The 18,395-nt window shown below is 33.8% G+C and overlaps 2 protein-coding genes across 2 annotated transcripts in view; one reads left to right on the top strand and one right to left on the bottom strand.

Annotated features, from left to right (window-relative positions):
* Positions 1-3,713, top strand: part of LOC128221603 (uncharacterized) — a 35,048-nt gene extending 31,335 nt beyond the window's left edge. The window contains exon 9 of the mRNA XM_052930209.1: positions 16-3,713. Within this exon, the coding sequence (XP_052786169.1) occupies positions 16-1,506 (1,491 nt within the window). The 3' untranslated portion in view covers positions 1,507-3,713. The remainder of the gene's footprint in view (positions 1-15) is intronic.
* A 2,753-nt stretch (positions 3,714-6,466) lies between these two features.
* On the bottom strand, positions 6,467-15,975 carry LOC128222060 (signal peptidase complex catalytic subunit SEC11A). The gene is made up of 6 exons (XM_052930830.1): positions 15,847-15,975; positions 15,289-15,398; positions 14,422-14,571; positions 14,013-14,132; positions 13,133-13,190; positions 6,467-12,390 (listed from the first exon to the last, which is right to left on the bottom strand). Exons 1-6 carry the CDS (start codon positions 15,901-15,903, stop codon positions 12,340-12,342), a joined length of 546 nt encoding a protein of 181 aa, XP_052786790.1. The 5' UTR covers positions 15,904-15,975; the 3' UTR covers positions 6,467-12,339.
* Positions 15,976-18,395: the final 2,420 nt, after the last annotated feature.

The following is an 18,395-nucleotide window of genomic DNA, read 5'->3' as shown; positions in this document are numbered from 1 at the left end:
TGATTTATTTTTTAGCCCCTGCCGCCTTACTCCGGACCACCATCGTACAAGGAATATGTCTCATCATGTAACACATCAGTTAATTCTTCACTTTCTTCAAACCCTGATGATATTTATAGCTTCCCAAAACGCAGAGGTCAAAGGTTAAATGGAAATACAAGTGGTTACCATGGTAATGGTAAAAATGATAAGTTTGGCGGAAACATGAGTGGAATGGATGATAAAAATGTTAGCGGAAAAATGTTTAAGTTTACTGGTGCTGCTACTACTGATATGAACCATATAAACAGAGGTCATTCAAATGGTATGGAAAATTACCAAGGTGAAGGTCAAATTCAGGGAAGTGAAGAGAATTCTGGGAAAAAATATAAATGGACCAATCAGAATTCAGGAAATAATGTAGTTCAGGGTCAGAGGTCATGTGCTGAAGGTCAGGAATCTATAAATAGCAAAGTAAAGGTTAAACCGATAATTGTTCCGGAGGATTATTATTCAAGTGTAATTAAAGAGCAGAAAAATGACTCCACTTACGCAAACAATGATAGGAATAAGATGCCTGATCAGAGTATAAATGACCAAGGCAAAATTCGGGAACCAGAGTATGGCAATACTAATGCACCAAAACTTGCCGGTTACCAGTATAACTTTGATGATATTGATGGCGGTCAGATTGGACCGGACGAACATTATCATGAGTATGAGGATGTTTATGATACTCCCGCGAATGTTAAAAAAAGCGGAAAAGCAAAGGATGGAAACAGGTACTCTGTTAAGAACCATGGTTTACCAAACTCTGGGTCACATATGCCAAAGAGTGTGAAATCCAATGTCATGAGTCCCAAAGTGGAGAGAAAATTTGATATTAATGACAAAATGGTGGAAAATGTGCATAGTTCAGAAATTAAACACGGTAGGTATGGAATTGACTCTGAGTTTGCGAAAGCTAGCAGTAAAGTTGGAGCTAGTGTTGAAAATGTTCATGCTGATGTCGTAAAGAAAATTCCGAGAATTCGATTGAATGATTTGAGTGTGGAAAATGAGAATGTTGATGATGATGATGTTTTTGTTGAGGAGAGTGCTATGGGTAACGGTAAAGTTGGTGATGTTGAGGCACAGATGGGCGGGGTTGCTACAAGGCGTATTCAGAATTATGAAGAAATTGATGAACTTGATTCAGCCAATCAAAATCAAGCATCTGGTCATGTGACTTGTGATTCATCCAACCAGCAGACGGATGAGGGCTACATGAAAATGACATTGCCTTCAAAAGTTTTTAAACTTAATGATAATACTGAAAATTATGGAATTGCAGTGCATTTGACTGGAATTTCTGCCAATCAGAGCTCAGGATATAGTTATTGTGCTGAGCAGATCTCAACCAATCAGAATGCCCTGTCAGGTCATGTGGACAGTCTTTCAGCCAATGAGAGCTCTCGACACATGCCTGATGGAGAAGATAATTCAAGTGATTTGACCAATCAAAGTTATGAAGAGACTGGTGTTTAAAAGACTGAGATAATTGAATAAGAAGTTTTTATAACCTAAAATTAGTATAATTTTAGTGTACTCTTACCTTAAACATTATCTGTAGCTCTGTAAATGTACATGTTTATGTGTTGCTCTTACAAATTTGTACATTGAATGGAATCAAGGCTGTTTTAATTAAGAGATCTCTAATGTTTTCATCTTGTGTATACATAGTGTTTTTGTTTTTGTTTGAGATAATCATTGTCTTATTTCAAATTTGTGTTTGTAATAAAATGAAGGTTGTGTGTAATATATATATATATATATATATATATATATATATATAATTCTTAGTGTCTGAAGTTATAATCTTTCTTGCAGTAACAAATTCAATTATTTGTTACAAAAATAGTAATGAGCATTATTTTGAGATTATGACAATATATTGACTTGCCATTTGATTATCAGTACTTGCCATTATATGTAATAATGTGTTCAACATGCAATTGATATTATAAGAAGAGTGATGTATGATATTATAAGAAGGGTGATGTAATAAAGGATTGATTCGGATATCAGGATAAGGAGCTTTCAAATTCAGATTGTCATATATTAAATTTTGTTAAGATTTTTGCAGGACATAAGCATTGAGGTTTTTTTTAAATAGCTTGGAATAGATATACATGTAATTGGCTCTGGGCCAGTATTCAATATTGATCTTATCCTGATCCTAAGACATGCTTCAGTGATTCCATTCAGCCTATTGGTCAGCTAAATATACCGGCCAATCAGAATTCTTAGCTTCTAATCTTAATTTTATGTTCAATCGAAGTTGCTTATTGAATCCGACCCCTGAGCATAATTTCAACAGGGTTCTAATAAACTTCTAATCCTGCTTAAAGCTTAAATTCCTCATTTGTATAATCAGACTGTTGTTATCCCTGTGTAAACATATTTAGCTGATTATTCAGAACCTTGTCAAAGTTAATACATTGTTGAGGTCATCGTTGTTAACTTTTAATATTTCATGATGTGCTGATGTATTAAAGTGATGCTCTTATTCAAAATCAATACATACACATGTATAACAAACATCAGTTTTGACTGATAAACCTTTAAATTAACTACTTACTAAATAATGCATTTATTGAAAATATCAATTTAAAACTGATAACAAGATTGTAACCGTGTATTTAATAGCATAAATCTTAGCAAATCGACTCGAGTTAAAAATGACTGAAGAAATTTTATGAATATGCCCTGTAGATAATCTATAGATATCTACTGTAGATATTCACTCTTAAGGTACAAATTTGCTCCAAGAATTTGTCATTAAATTAATAAACCTCAGTTGAATGTTGATGTGGTAAAAGGAATATGTACATAATTGTTGTGGTAAGATATTACAATCTTTTGCAATTTCTGAGTACAATTGTTCACTTGCTTTACGCTGCACTCTCACAGATGGACCGTTTTGACGACTTTTTTATTGTTTGCACTAGAATGAGCTATTTTTTGTGTTAATGTAAGAATCAGATTGCAGTTTTTCACAGTCATGTTCAAAATTGATGTTTTATGCGGAAAAAAACACAGTTTTCTTGAAGCATTAGTTACGCTTTTAGCCACGTAAATATTAAAGACTGTGATCTGATATTTTGCCACCAGTCATTTATCAATGGTTTCCAGATATTTATGCAAATATTGGTTCATTCAAAGACAAAAATAAAGGTGTCAAAACGGACAAGGCATCCAGGGTTCGATTTTTGGCCGTAGCACATGTGAGGTTAATGATGGACAAGTGACGTAATACGTGTCTCACAATGTTTGTAAAATAAAAAAAAGTTCAAACTAATCAATTTGGAATTAATTTTAGATGAAAGACATTTTTAAAAAAAAAAATGTTTATAAATATACTTTGGTTTTTTTTATTGGAATTTCAGAAAACCTGGAAAAAAATGTAGTTTATAATTGTTTTGAAGAAATTATTGTACATGTATCTTAATATGAAGCCATTATATTTTACCCACAATAAATATATGCATTGTTGATTTGTAATCATGTTAATTCTGTATTTTACTCATAAATATATTGTGTATTTTACATGTTTTTCTACAAAATATTATTGAAAGAGTTTTAAATTTTAACGAATTTCACTTAAAATGAACATTATGTATATATACATGTAATTCATTTACAATTATGGTTGATCCTTTTTGAATTTTGTATATTTTTATTCAAGTAAAATTTACAAAATAAATTTATGTGTATTTTATATTTGTTGTCATGGCATTCCACTGTGCTATGTATACATGTGACATGTTATTATAAAAACAACAGTATTATTAAAAGTGACTCGCTCATGTTTTTGGACTTAAAAAAGGTTTTACCAGTAATGCAACTGAAAAAACTTATTTTATCATTATTTTACCCTGTGATTCGAAATTGCGCGAAAAGAATTTAGGTATAAAAAAAAAACTTTGGTTAAAGTTGGGTGCCCACAAAACCGACGCCAGTCAATTCAAGAAAACCCCACTTCTTGACCAAAAAGCCGCAAGGTCTTGTACAACAGAGTTGGATATTTTGACTTTACAACAATACATTAATAACATCACATGATAATGTCAATCAAACAATAGCAAGACAAAATCGTTGAAATCCACTGTAATGCAATTGAAAATTGTGGTCTTCAAAGACGATATTTGAGCAAATATCAACATCTGCTGAAGGGTTCCAGGCTGAGCTGTCAGTATCGTAGTTTTTACACTGCTAATGATTTGCCAAACTTTATTTCGGAATAAAAAAGTGCATTTTTTAACCATGAGTGAGTCCCTTAAAAACAAGAAGTGTCTTGCAAGGGGAAAAACTCAAAAGGTATTTATGCCCTTTCGAAGGTTTGCTAATGTTGGTCAGAAGGTTTGTTGGTCAGAAGGTTTGTTGGTCAGAAGGTTTGTTGGTCAGTAGACCTTTTCAGTCTGCCCTTCAACTTGAGAACGGTTTCGCCCTAGGACCATCAAACTTCAGTAGGTTGTGCTTGACCAGTAGATGACCCCTACTTATTATCCCCCGCCTATGAAATAGGGAGGGGGATATTGAAATGGCGTTGTCCGTCCGTCCGTCTTTCTTTCCTTCCGTCCTTCCTTCCGTCCGTCACCTGCGTTTTCTCAGTAACTAGCCGGTATAATTTCATGAAACTTAAAATACATATGAACCACTATACTGGAATGATGCCCGTCCAAAAAAAAATTTGATTGGTCAATTGTCCTTGGAGTTATTGCCCTTGATTTTTTGAAAAATGCACATTCACAGCCATTTCTCAGTCACTAGCTGGCAGAATTTCATGAAACTTAAAATAAATATGAATTACTATAATGGGATGATGCCTGTTCATTTTTTTTTTGGATTGGTCAATTGTACTTGGAGTTATTGCCCTTGATTTTTTGAAAAACTCTCATTTACAGCCATTTCTCAGTAACTTAATATTGGTAGAAATTCATGAAACTTGAAATAAATATGAACCAACATACTGCGATGATGCCTGTTTATTTATATTTTGGATTGTGTAATTTCTATATGAGTTATTTGCCCTTGATTTATTAAAAGATCCATGTTTGCAGCCTTTTCTATGCAACTAGCTGGTAGAATTTCATGACACTTGGAATAAATAAGAACCAACATACTGTGATGATGCCTGTCTATTTTTCTTTTGGATTGGTCAATTTTCCTTAGAGTTATTGCCCTTGATTTATTAAAAAATCATTGTTTGCAGCCGTTTCTCAGTAAAACCAATGTGCTTATCTTATTCTTTCTGAGATTTTTTTTAACCTTCAAGCACAAACAAGCCATCAAGCACAAACAAGCCATCGTTGGCGGGGATATCTTTTCACTGAAAATGCTTGTTTTAAATAAAAGGGCCAGTAGATCAAGGGTTACAATAGTCTTCTGATTTTTTTGCCTGTTGGAAATGTTTGTCATCACTTTCCTGAAGACATTGTGAAATCATTAATAATCAACATCTTTTTAAAACCCATGTATATACAATCTTCGGCATGTTACATACAAAGTGGCATTCATGGGCAGGCTATATTTACTATAGATGTGTCTATTGCGGTAATATTCTTGTGTACCAAATTACATCAGTACCAGTCTTAAAGTTATGGCCAATTTAAAGATTGTCCATGACAAAATACTACAGCAATAAAATTGGACACTTGTTTTTTTATCAAAAATTGTTGTTTGCACATCGTGGCAATATGTTGAATAGTCATTTGACCTCTTAAGTGTGACATCATCTCAATAATGGTGAACATTTGTGATGAGTTATTCCAAAATCCTTTGAGTTGTTCATGAGATATCAAGCGGACAAAATATGTAGTCATGTAATATGACCTTTGACCTGTAAGTTTGACCTTGGACCTTGGACCAAGCTGATTGAAACATGCGCTCAGCACTTCGTCTCAATATGGTAAACATTTGTGAATAATTATTTCAAAATCCAAATTTATGCTCATCAAATGTATTCAAATGACCTTTGACCTTTGTGACCTTGACCTTAAATCAAGCTGGTTGTAGCATTCACTCTGCACAACTGATCAAAATGCTAAATATTTGTGGGTGGTTATTTCAAAATCAAGCTGTTCAAGAGATATGCAGTGGATACAATTCGGGAGGGATGGACAGACAGACAGACACACTAACATTTCAGGTTTGTGTTGTTTTTTCTCCTTCTTTAAAAAAGCCCATAAAACTTTTCAGTAGAAAACATAACCAAATAGCTCCCAACCCTAATGGACACAGCCCCTTAAACTGCTATGATGGCCTTGACAGACAACTCTTGCAAAAATTAATGTCTTCCCATTTATGACATAATACATTGCCTTTCTTTGAAACACCAACAAAACTAAATTATTTCAGGAAAAGATTAATTTTAAAGTTTTCGCAAATAAGCACATGTACACAACTTCCTGTCACAGATTCACCAATACACAAGAAAACAAATGAAGAAACTTTACACCAATTTATTTATTTTTTCAGTCATAATATTACAAGTATTCTTCAGACACTAAACAAAACAATTTCAATAGCCTTTTAATACAACAGACATGATATTTACAATCAAGCACTCATTGACTCATACATAAATTACTTAACTCTGAAAATATATATAATGCTTTATGGCCCTTTTTAACTGGCCTAGGAAATAAATGCTTCTTTTTATTCCAACTGGATCTCACATGCAAAAAGTTAGTATTTTATACAAATTGACTGAACAGAAAGCAGCGGACCTTTGAAGTGAAGAAAAACAATTGTCAACTTTAAGGGACATGCTCACGTTTTATATTATCAGACATTTTATTTTTCATTTTTTGTTAAATTACTTTTGTGAAGAGTGAAAAAATAGTTTGCTTCAATGATAAATTATCGTAAAAGAATACATCTTAAGCTCAAAGGTTAAAAATATTGTTTAAACAAGAGATGTTTGTCAAACATTATGCCCCCTGAGCGCCAAGTTGCCAGAAATATTTGGACAATTGAATGAAATATGCATGGACTGAAATGACAGCTGATTTGTCATTGGATGCATATGAGGCAGGTCATCTACTGGTCATACCTAATCTTCATGTCAAGTTTGATGACCATAGGTCCGGGAATTGTTGAGTTATCACTCGGACAAGCTTTGGTCTTCCAACAGACCGACCGACATGTGCAAAGCAATTATATAACCCCTCTGCTTCGAAGGGGGGCATAATTAAACTAGATGTTCACTGAAAACTGATACTTCAACTCATGCATTTAGTGACATATAAATTTCTACTGTCTACTATATAAGAAAATAAAATATGGACAATCAGAAAACCTTTTTTCAGCTTACAGTCACACTGACCTTGACCTTTGACCCACTGACCTCAAAATCAATAGGGTTCATCTGCTGGTCATGACCAATAAGCCTACCTAGTATGAGGTCCCTGGGTCAAAGCGTTCTCAAGTTATTGATCGGAAACCGTTTTTCATGTTAAGGTCACACTGACCTTGACCTTTGACCTCAAAATCAATAGGGTTCATCTGCTGGTCATGACCAATACACCTACCAAGTATGAGGTTCCTGGGTCAAAGCGTTCTCAAGTTATTGATCGGAAACCGTTTTTCATGTAAAGGTCACACTGACCTTGACCTTTGACCCACTGACCTCAAAATCAATAGGGTTCATCTGCTGGTCATGACCAATAAGCCTACCTAGTATGAGGTCCCTGGGTCAAAGCGTTCTCAAGTTATTGATCGGAAACCGTTTTTCATGTTAAGGTCACACTGACCTTGACCTTTGACCCACTGACCTCAAAATCAATAGGGTTCATCTGCTGGTCATGACCAATACACCTACCAAGTATGAGGTTCCTGGGTCAAAGCGTTCTCAAGTTATTGATCGGAAACCGTTTTTCATGTAAAGGTCACACTGACCTTGACCTTTGACCCACTGACCTCAAAATCAATAGGGTTCATCTGCTGGTGATGACCAATACACATACCAAGTATGAGGTCCCTCGGTCAAAGCGTTCTCAAGTTATTGATCGGAAACCATTTGGTATTCCGACCGACCGACCGACAGACAGACAGACCGACCGACCGACCGACATGTGCAAAACAATATACCCCACTTTTTTCAAAAGGGGGCATAAAAAGTGACTGATTATCTTGCTGAAAGCTGTTTTTAACACTATGAAAATTTACATATTGTAGGCTTGGATTTACAAAAATCTGTTCATATGAGCATCTTCCTGTTGCTGCTTGGTGTTAAATGTTCATAAAAATACATAAAATAAATAAATATCAACAAATTAAAAAAAAAAAATGGCCGACCAAATAAACGTTAATGAGTCCCTTAAATATGCAAAAAAAGTTCTCTCAAGTTGGAAAAGCATACAATTTTTTCAACATGAGCGAGATTACTCGCTGTCTTACAGCTGGATTTAAAACTTCACAGAAGCTGCTATTTTTCAAAGATTTAAGTGATAATTAACGAATATTTTATATTCCAAAGAAATTAAACAAAATGCATTAATGGGCCAGTTATTAACGCCATCGTTGTTAACTTTCAAATTGTTTCTGCTCTGGAAGTTTAATCAATGGATAAACTTGTTATCTACAGTATATCTAACAAAATTTAAGACAACTATTTTAGACGTACCTGTTTTATTCAAATATATAAGCACATCAAAAAATAATTCACAATTAGAAGTTAACAACGATCTCGTTAATCACATTGTTAACTTATTGTTTATTGTGCACTCAGATTCATTACTGGGCACAGAACACTCAAGTTAAAACAGTAAATAGCGCCATAATATTATTGTAAAATGGCAACGTTCAACATTGCACTGTTTTTCAACATAATTTTCTACACCCATGCACAAAATACAGAATATTGCAAATACTGACAATATTAGAATTCTTCAACCATGACAACATAAATTACAACACATGCAGTCACATTTTTTTTCTTTCCTCATAGTCTTAATATTCTTATATACAATTTTGATTGAAAAACATGATGTTAAGAGTAATATATGCAGCAAATAGTATGTGGTTGAGATATAATACAACGTTTCAGAGTGGAGAGACATTTACAGCATTTTTTCCCTGAACTTCATTTCTCTGGTAGCAAAATTACATGGACTTCCATCTTCTATGCTTTGTTGTGTACCGTGGGCGAATTGGCTAGTAAAATCTTGATTTATGAATAATAATGAGGCAGTTTAATTGATCCAAGTACCAGAATTCTGATGCTTTCCGGTAGAAAAATATTTTTACCAAACCTGGAATCGGAATAGGTATGCAAGTAGGTTTCAGTAGAATAATTTTTGACAGCAGTGACAAGACCACTGGGCTATTGAGGCAACTAACTATAAAGGTTTATTAAAGAATGTTAAATTGTAACATGCAAATTCATTGAAAAAGTTGTCTCCCCTGCCTCATGCATATTCATTAAAACAAGATTTTGTCAGTCAATTGTCCCATGGTATGTATGAAGTTGAACAGAATTAATTACCATGATTGCACAGGTTGCTGACGATGGTCTACTCCTAGCAGAATAAAGCTACTGTGCTCACAAAAATGTACGAACTAAGAATCCTTCCAAATGCAACTTTCATGAACAAATATGAGGGGAAAAATGCTTTGCATTAAAGGTGCACAAATGTTCGAAGTGTTCATACTCATCCCTCCTCTGATGAACGCCGCATAGATCCTCATTTCATCATTTAGAAGAGCTTTGACAACCAAAATTCCATTAAGCAGATAATGCCTGCAGAATTGCTTTTCAGTTACAAAAACAACCACCAATTTTAATTTCACCACTCATGAAGTGAGTTATTTCGAAGCACTGGCATGTGCAAAAGCTAGTATAGAGGTATTTTGCATTGAACACTAAGAAAGTTAGCATTTATTCATGGTCTTCCACACGATCAAACCCGCTCACTGGTCCAAAATTTGACATGACTCACATATCCCCATCCAACTTCTCTGTATCAGATCTAGACGTATATCTTCTTGTACATAGTTTCTTTTTTCTGCTAGTTTATTAGTAAGTTCCAAAGAAAAATGTATGTCTGACAAATTAGAAAAGTGACCTACATGTATCAAGATGCTGAGCAAAAGATTGTCTGTCTGTTTTTCACAATCGTTAAAAGGCGCATCACTCAACAGTTATTGCAGTCAGAGTTACGGGCCTTGATATACATGTATATATTGTCACTGGCAACATGCGTACCAAGTTTCATTAAAATATCATGTATGAGTTTTTAGTTAATGCTTTTGCGCTATGTAACGCTGATTGATAACGGCATCTAGGCTATGACGATACATGTAATTCGACTTTATATATTTAAAAAAACAAATGAGCTTAAACTAAAAGATCTTAACTAATGAAAACAAATGAATTTTATGACGAAGATGCGTAACATGTTTACAGGTTAAATGATAGGGATACAAAACAAACATTAAATAACCTTAAAAACCTAATAAAAAATAAGAAAGTATAATCATCAAGCAATTTCTTCACTTATACAGAATTAAAGAAATAAATACTATGTCGATTTAATATAAGCACACTTATTTAATATTACATAGAATTCATTCAAAGTTTTTATAGAATGTTACCAGTAAATTCGTAAACATTTTGAAAGAATTGCAAATTGCAATGCACCGACAAAAGCTCGTTTCAGAGTCATGTTTTATGTATGTACATATAAATTATGTATTCATAACGCTTCAATTTATGTAAAAATGTTAACTTAAATAATATGTATGCGTTGATTTTTTACATTCATCACTATATATATATGAATACTTCACAAACCATATCATAATACACTTACACAGTTCACATTGAGTTTTGGATATTTTTTTAAGTTATTTTACCAAAAAAAATTGTGTAAATATATCTGATATAATGCCAAAAAACCCCTGATAATTCTAAAATTTACTACAATACTAATTTCTCCTTGTTATGGTTCATAATCGATCCATAATTACAACAAGAGATGGAGTCTTTTCCTTCCAAAATGCAAAATAAATATTGTAAAGTGACTTATTTTGCAAGATCATTTTTTCATAAACATGTATCTTTTTCCTTTTGAATTGGATTCCCCCTTATCATAAATTCAAGTTGAGTTAAGAGTGTTGTTGCTTAGTGTCGACAGCCAACAATATATTTTTGTAGTATACAATCAAATTCAGCAAGTGAAAAATAATCAATAAATTTAATAGTATACTGTACTCTGATATCAATTCACGACCTGACCAAATTGGAACATTCAGTCACTTAATTTGAAATTTGGGAGAATTAGACAAAATTCATACTCTAGAAGTGCTTGGCTCAAAAAATGTCAAAATGTCCTAAAAAATATAATTCAGAGGCTCAAATGGCAACACGTTGATTATTTCCTTACTTTTGTGTGCATATAAGATACTGATTAAAGTCAAATGTGCACAATTATGAAGCAAAATAATGAAAATATGACACTTAAAGATAATTTCAGTTTAAAGCTGCACTCTCACAGGTTGACCGATTTGACAACTTTAAAAAAAAAAATGAATCAAAATCAGCTGATTTTGGCATAAATGCTTTTAAATCAGTGAAATAAGATAACTCACGTGACACAATATAACAGATTTCAATTGTTTGGGAAACTCAAAAGAAAAATTATCATTTTTTCGAAGTGTTAGTAACGCTTTCAGCCATAAAACATCAATTTTCAACGTAAATAGTATTAACTGCAATCTGATCTTTTGTCTGCAGTCTTATATTACTGATTTCCAGACATTTACGCACAATTTGGCTCATTCCAAGACAAAAAAATAAAAGGTTGTCAATATGGTCTATCTGAGAAACTGCCGCTATAAACTAAAGACAAAAATCAACCATGATCTTTAATGAATTCGAGCAAGCCCAGGGCTGGTATTCAATATTCATCTTAAGTTAATCTTTTGGTCAAACATCATATAATTTTTTCACTCTATGAGTATCAGTGGTCCAAATTAACACAAGCCTGCAAACCCTGCACTGGTAAAATGTCTTCCGGGCTTGCCCAAATTCTGAATTTTATATAGCAGGGCTTGTTCAAAAATTTGATGCCAAGCTATAGTATATGACTTCGGGCTTGTTCATCCAAAGGTCTAATTTCAATGACTGCTCTATTGGTCTAATCCGATTAGCTACATTGTTCCAATTGAGACCAGTATTGAATACCAGCCCAGTAGTCATGTTACCAGTGGAGGGCTTGGAGGTTTTAATAATACCCTTAAAACTTAAAACAATTCACAGTATTATGAAGACTAGTAAATGGGCAACTTTCAGCTGTGTAGATGATGTGATGTCGGCTATTCTCGATGTATTAACACGAACGCCCCTAGACACGCCAAGATTGCATACTGAAAATATATGAAAACGTGTTTGTCATTTTTGTCATACAAATCGTAAGACACATATATATATTATAGTAACACATACATAAAAAAGTATACACCATAACAAACTCAAGGATGTAATTAACCTGAAAGCTGAAGGGCTGCAACCAGTGCAGTGGGTCGAGTGAATAAAGCATCGATGGGTGTTGTTGCGGCAGATATTTCGAATGATGATTTTACCGAAAAACATCTGTTATATACAAATAATATTACTCAACATTAATCACTCTTTGTATTCGATACCGTTGTTTGCTCCATACCTGCGCCAATTAACCCAAGGCATTCCTTAAACCGCGATAATTGCACCTTATAATAACGTTAATTGGTCTGTCACGCCGATGTCAGCGTAGGTGTGAAAACACAACAAAGCGAGGAGCATGGGTCGTCTGCTAGCGGATTCAAAATTAAATCGACTATTTTTTGTGCACAGTTTCAAATTTGAAATAAAGATTGATAAATACACGTGAAAAACGTATTTGGTACCATATATTTAGTTCGAAAAATTGATTTATTCGAAATAGTGAAGTTCGGTTTAAACATTAATTTTTACATTGAATAAAGAAGGAAAAAATCGGGACTGAAAAAAAGTTTGAAATACCGATTAATTCGGTTTATCGGTGTTCGAAATAGCAGTGTTCTACTGTACCATAACATTAACTATAATTTGAGTTTCCTTAAAGACTTTTACCAAACTACATGAACTTACCTTGAACTTTGGGTAATCATTCATCAGAATTGTAACTATCCCCACATAAGGCACAAACCTGTAAAACAGAAATTGTAAGTAAAAAAAATAAATTCAAGCAATGCTCTAGTTAGACCTAAATAGCAGGGTGGGGTGCCCCGCTGCCCTTTTCCGGCATCCTGCTATTTTTTTACTACACCCCAAGTGCCCTTTTGTTTGACAGACTCAATTTTCAGAAATAAGTACAAAAATAATTATAAAAAAATAATATAAAATATAATCAAATTTCAAATATATTTCATGTGAACAGAATATGGAGCAGGATTTAAAACAATGGCAAAAACAAAATTTGACTTTTTGTGGCTTTTCGCATTTTAGACATACCTCTATAAATGGATGCTATAAAAGAACAAAAAACACCGCAAAGCAACGAAACCAGGTTTTTAATGATCGACATAAGAACTTCAGCCTTCATTGTGAGATTCAGTTTCAACCGTTTTTATTAACAGTGATCATAATCTTGACCCCAAACGCAATCCAATGAAAGGTTCCATAAACTCTTCCTAAATTCCAAGTTTAGTCAAGATATGTCAACCCTAACTTAAGTTATTCATTTTCAACTGTTTTTAGTAACAGTGACCTTGACCCTAGGGCCCCAAACACAATCCAATGAAAGGTCTCCAATTGATAATCTTTTCCTATATACAAATTATTGTCAAGATATGTCAACCCAAACTTAAGATATTCAGTTTCATACTTAAGTTTGACAATGCCCACCCGGGCATACGTCATTCTAATAACCAAGATTTACTATTCGAAAACCTGGTGAAAACCTATTTTAAGATAAAAATCAACAGAAACAGCTACTATTGTTGACAAGAACATAAAGCCAAGTACGCACCCTCTTGCTCTTCCCACCACCTCTTTCTTCTCCAACCAGAGCTGTCCAGGGGCGTACAACCCTCGGTCATCCACTGAGTTGTTATCTCCCTTTGTAAGGAATCTAACAGTGCCATTCTCCCTGAAAAAAAATCAGGATTCAGGTTTATTTCCTTAATTTTAGAAAGTCTGCAATACATACATATCTCTTGCCAATAACTTCAGCGAAATACTTGTAAACAATATAATCATAACCATTCTTCTGTCTTATTGTAAAAAAGATAAAAATGGAAATGTTCACTGACAAAGACATTTGTTAATGCATATATTTATTTAAAAAATAAAACTTAAAATACCATTTAGTTTAGAATTGCAGAGAACAAAATCTATATGTTATTTTCATTGAAACAAGTCTTTAAACTTTAACTCACTTTTCATGTATTTTTAAAACCCTGTGAACTATAGGAATCTCTCGCCCCTCAATTTTGAAGACGACAATTTCTCCGACCCGTATTGGCTCTTCTCTGTAGTTTGTGAGGAATAGCAGGTCACCTCTGTAGAATGCAGGTTCCATACTGCCACTGTAAAAGACATTATTTGAAACATATAATATTTTATAGGGTATTCAAACTTAAGAGATCTGCTTTGTAGCAAACACCAAGTTACTCTGTTGTTTTTGAAATAAAAAGGAGAAATCAGCATAATGGGCGATGTGTATTGTCTCTTGCAACATGTCTTCTTTTAAATTTATCACACAAAAACAACTTTGACAATATCTCAAAATTTTACAGTTTAGCTACCAGTAGGTATATGAAAACTTTGAAATGATGTTTAACGAAATGAATCGCATATGTCCAAGTTACGGATGTTTTGGATGAAAAACTATAATTAAATTTCACACAAGCTACCGGTAGTATTAGTTACAATTACATGTTCAATACAGAGCACTATGTAGCCAAGACAATCTACACCCCTGTAGAATGAATGATATGTAGAATGCTGATCCTCTCTTTTCAAATCATGTCGTCAGTGAAAAAACATAAGAGCTTCTCGACTTCTTTATTAAGGAAAAAACACACCAGCTAACAAGAAAATTGAAAAAAATCTATTGACATTTCTCACTCACAAGAGACCAAGATCTTTCATGTGAGTCAAATCTCAAACAAGCTGACAATACTTTAAAAACTGAAATTTGCTCACAAACAGTTTGAGATTCAAAGACTGGTATAATGTCTTAGATTCTCAAGATACTATTAATTATAAACAAAATAGAGAATAAGAAATTTGCTGAATTTTACCTGAGCACTACCACAATGGGACTTTCACTGCCTGTTACAACCATAAGACCCTTCCATATCATCAGTGCAGAAGACACAATCATACCAAAATTGAGGACTTGGTAGTACAACTGAAAGGAGAAGATTGACATTTATAAAACATGTATGCAGATTTAAATTTAACCGACTACTGTTCAGCTCTACTGACACTGTCCACTCCTCCCCTCATTATCATTTGGGCAGATCCAGGCACACAACTATGATAGATGTGAATCACAGGGAAAAAATGTGCATGTTGGATGGTTTATTTCCACGATTTCCAGACCACCAACATTACTGACTGAGCCTTGGGTTGACTATTGTTTCAGTTAACCAAAGGTCACAACTCAGCTATAAATTTATCCAGGGTGAGGTGCTCCTTTGAAGTGTATTTTTACTGATTTCGGATGCAATCAGTTTCATATAGTTTTCAATGCAGTTGTTATAAAATGAAATCCACAAAAATGAATGCGGACTACAAAATATGGCGATGTTTTACAGAAGAAATATCGATGAAATCATTTGAAAAATATTTTTAACCTGACGCTTGTTCATTCGACGAACATCGTCGAGGAAATCCATGTCCAGCATCCCCATATTTGCAACAAATCTGTGGAAATTCAACAGAAAACCGGCTCGGCTAACACTGACGACAACTTCCGGGTAAAATTAGACGTGCTTGATGGATTTTTATCACATATTGTAATCGATTAATTCTGGAGTAAAACCGGTTTTATTTTGAACCACAAGAATGTACGGCGTCGGAAGAAATGAGAATCCCTTCTTTGTTTTATGTTAAATTACTCCAGTTCAACACTTTATCATGAATTTGCAGAACATATTTCGGCTTTAACAGTATTTTCCACAAACACTTTGTATGTTGATTTTACACCAGATAACTATATATAGTAGTAGTTTTATTCGTGCATTATGTCAATAACAGTACATTTTACATCAATATAAGATATATCACATATTGTATTTGCATGATATTTAGAGTCCTAATAAGTTATATCACAGAAAGTTTAACATGAAATACATAATACTAGATCTACTAAAACAAGTATTATTTCTGGTGTTAATGATAAAGCTATCTAATTTATTACCAAATAAAGTTTAACATAATACATGACATTGCACAGGATAACCCGTAAAGATTTGCACAAGTACAAAAGCTTAATAACGATAGTTTCGTCTTTTTGTCTACCATCTGGCATTTCTATAACGTCTATAACGTCCATGTGCCACAGTCATGGCCGTATCTCTGGGTTCATCGATCCACTTTCCTGCAAAAGGGATCTAGTGTTTTCGAACCCTCCGATTTTTAATCATTTCGTACCCGGCATATACATGTTTTCATTTCGTACCCTATATTTTATTTTGGTTTTAGTCCTGAAATACAATGCTAAAATGAATATAAGCGTATTGTTTTAACACACATATATGAATCTTATATGACTTTTGTATGTTAATTCGATCGAAATTAGTTCTTAAAAAAGTCATATACCATTTTTTTTTAAAGAATTTCACACGTCTTGAGTCATAGTGTAGTGGCCAATCAGAGCTCAGTGTTGATAAGCCCGACTCTGTGTATGATAAGCCCACCTCTGGCTAACAGTTGCATGTATGTTTATTGTTCAGTTATTGATTAGATTCAAGATCGTGTGAATATCTATATGGGTCTGTTGAATACATTACACTGACAACATTACAATTATTAGGAATTAGGAATAATGCAAAATATCCATCCAAGCCGAGTCACATTAATGAATATCTTCAAATATCAGTGTGTGTGTGTGTGTGTGTGTGTGTGTGTGTGTGTGTGTGTGTGCGTGTGTGTGTGTGTGTGTGTGTACCACGTGATAAATTACGTATATATGCTACGTCGGAATGCAACATTTTGCTTAAAATGAAGACTTAAATCAACGATTACTTTTTTGTACAACACCGTTCTAAATGAAACAAAGGGCAGTCTATGCCTCTTAAAGAGCCCCGCATTTGTTTTATTACCGCAATTGGATAAAGTCATTAGTTTCATCAAACACTTCGACAAACCTGTTTCCAAAATCATGCTTTGACAGTGCTACGTCAGACGGCCGTATTGTGAAAAGGTTTGTCGAAGAGCTCAGTAAAGAAACTAAACTCTAAATCAAACTCTGGTAAAAGACCGAAGGCAGGGCTCTGTAAGCGGCGTAGACTATGCTATGTTTCATTTAAAATGGTGAAGAAATAGTGAAGATATCTTTGTTTAAAGTCTTTTTTCAAATCAAAACATTGCCTTCCGACGTAGCATTTATGACGCAATTTATCACGTGGTATATATATATACACACTGAATATGATATTCATGTAAATTGAGTGTAAATTTAAAAAAAATACACACACGAATGCAATGTACACATCGTCGAATGCTTCCTAATTTGGGAGAAGTTTACACTGTTCATAACTTCTTGAATCACTACAACGACCCGGATGCATTTCGGTGTGTGCTGACACCGTACACAAGTATGAACATCACCGAACAAAGATCGTTGCATTTTGTTTGTTGAATCTGTTTGCCTGTGATAGGCCATGGATATTTAATACAATTCAAGTTCGAGTTCATGTTTAACACTAAACGGATTTCGGCTAAGCGTATGATAATTATAATAATGTTTGCAAATTCAATATGAGGGAGACAATTAAAAATTGACATGTCGTCAAATTATTTCTGCTATGCAAAACAATAATTATAGCAGACCAATGATGGATGTCATGCCAATACATGTAACTACATGTATTTCATTAACATGAATATATATTTATATTAACCTCGTGTTATTCTCTTCTGTTTTGTTCTGTTTTACAGTATGTCGCTATGTACAATGTGTTGTTTTCGCTACTCTCGGTATGCAAACCGTAACTATTGCATACAACCGTTGCTGATATATCGCAAACCTTATAAATTTAGGTATTTAACTTTTAAAATATGTGCTAGCATCGAGAATCCGCCATTCAGTTGCACATATCAATGATCCATATCAAAAGCATTTATCAGATTTGATTGAAGTCGCCCAGATAGCTCACGGTAAGGTTCGTGAAAATTATTT

Source organism: Mya arenaria, chromosome 16, assembly GCF_026914265.1.
Source record: "Mya arenaria isolate MELC-2E11 chromosome 16, ASM2691426v1".
NCBI classification, from domain to species: domain Eukaryota; kingdom Metazoa; phylum Mollusca; class Bivalvia; order Myida; family Myidae; genus Mya; species Mya arenaria.
Note: the sequence above shows the minus strand (reverse complement) of the source record. Positions and strands in the feature narration are given on the sequence as shown.

Coding starts and splice junctions, on each gene's coding strand:
- LOC128222060 (XM_052930830.1), bottom strand. CDS start 15,903: ATGGGGATGCTGGACATGGATTTCCTCGACGATGTTCGTCGAATGAAC. Junction 15,399..15,846: donor GTCGAATGAACAAGCGTCAG/GTTAAAAATATT, acceptor TTCTCCTTTCAG/TTGTACTACCAAGTCCTCAA. Junction 12,391..13,132: donor ATGATTACCCAAAGTTCAAG/GTAAGTTCATGT, acceptor ATATATTTTCAG/TATGCAATCTTGGCGTGTCT.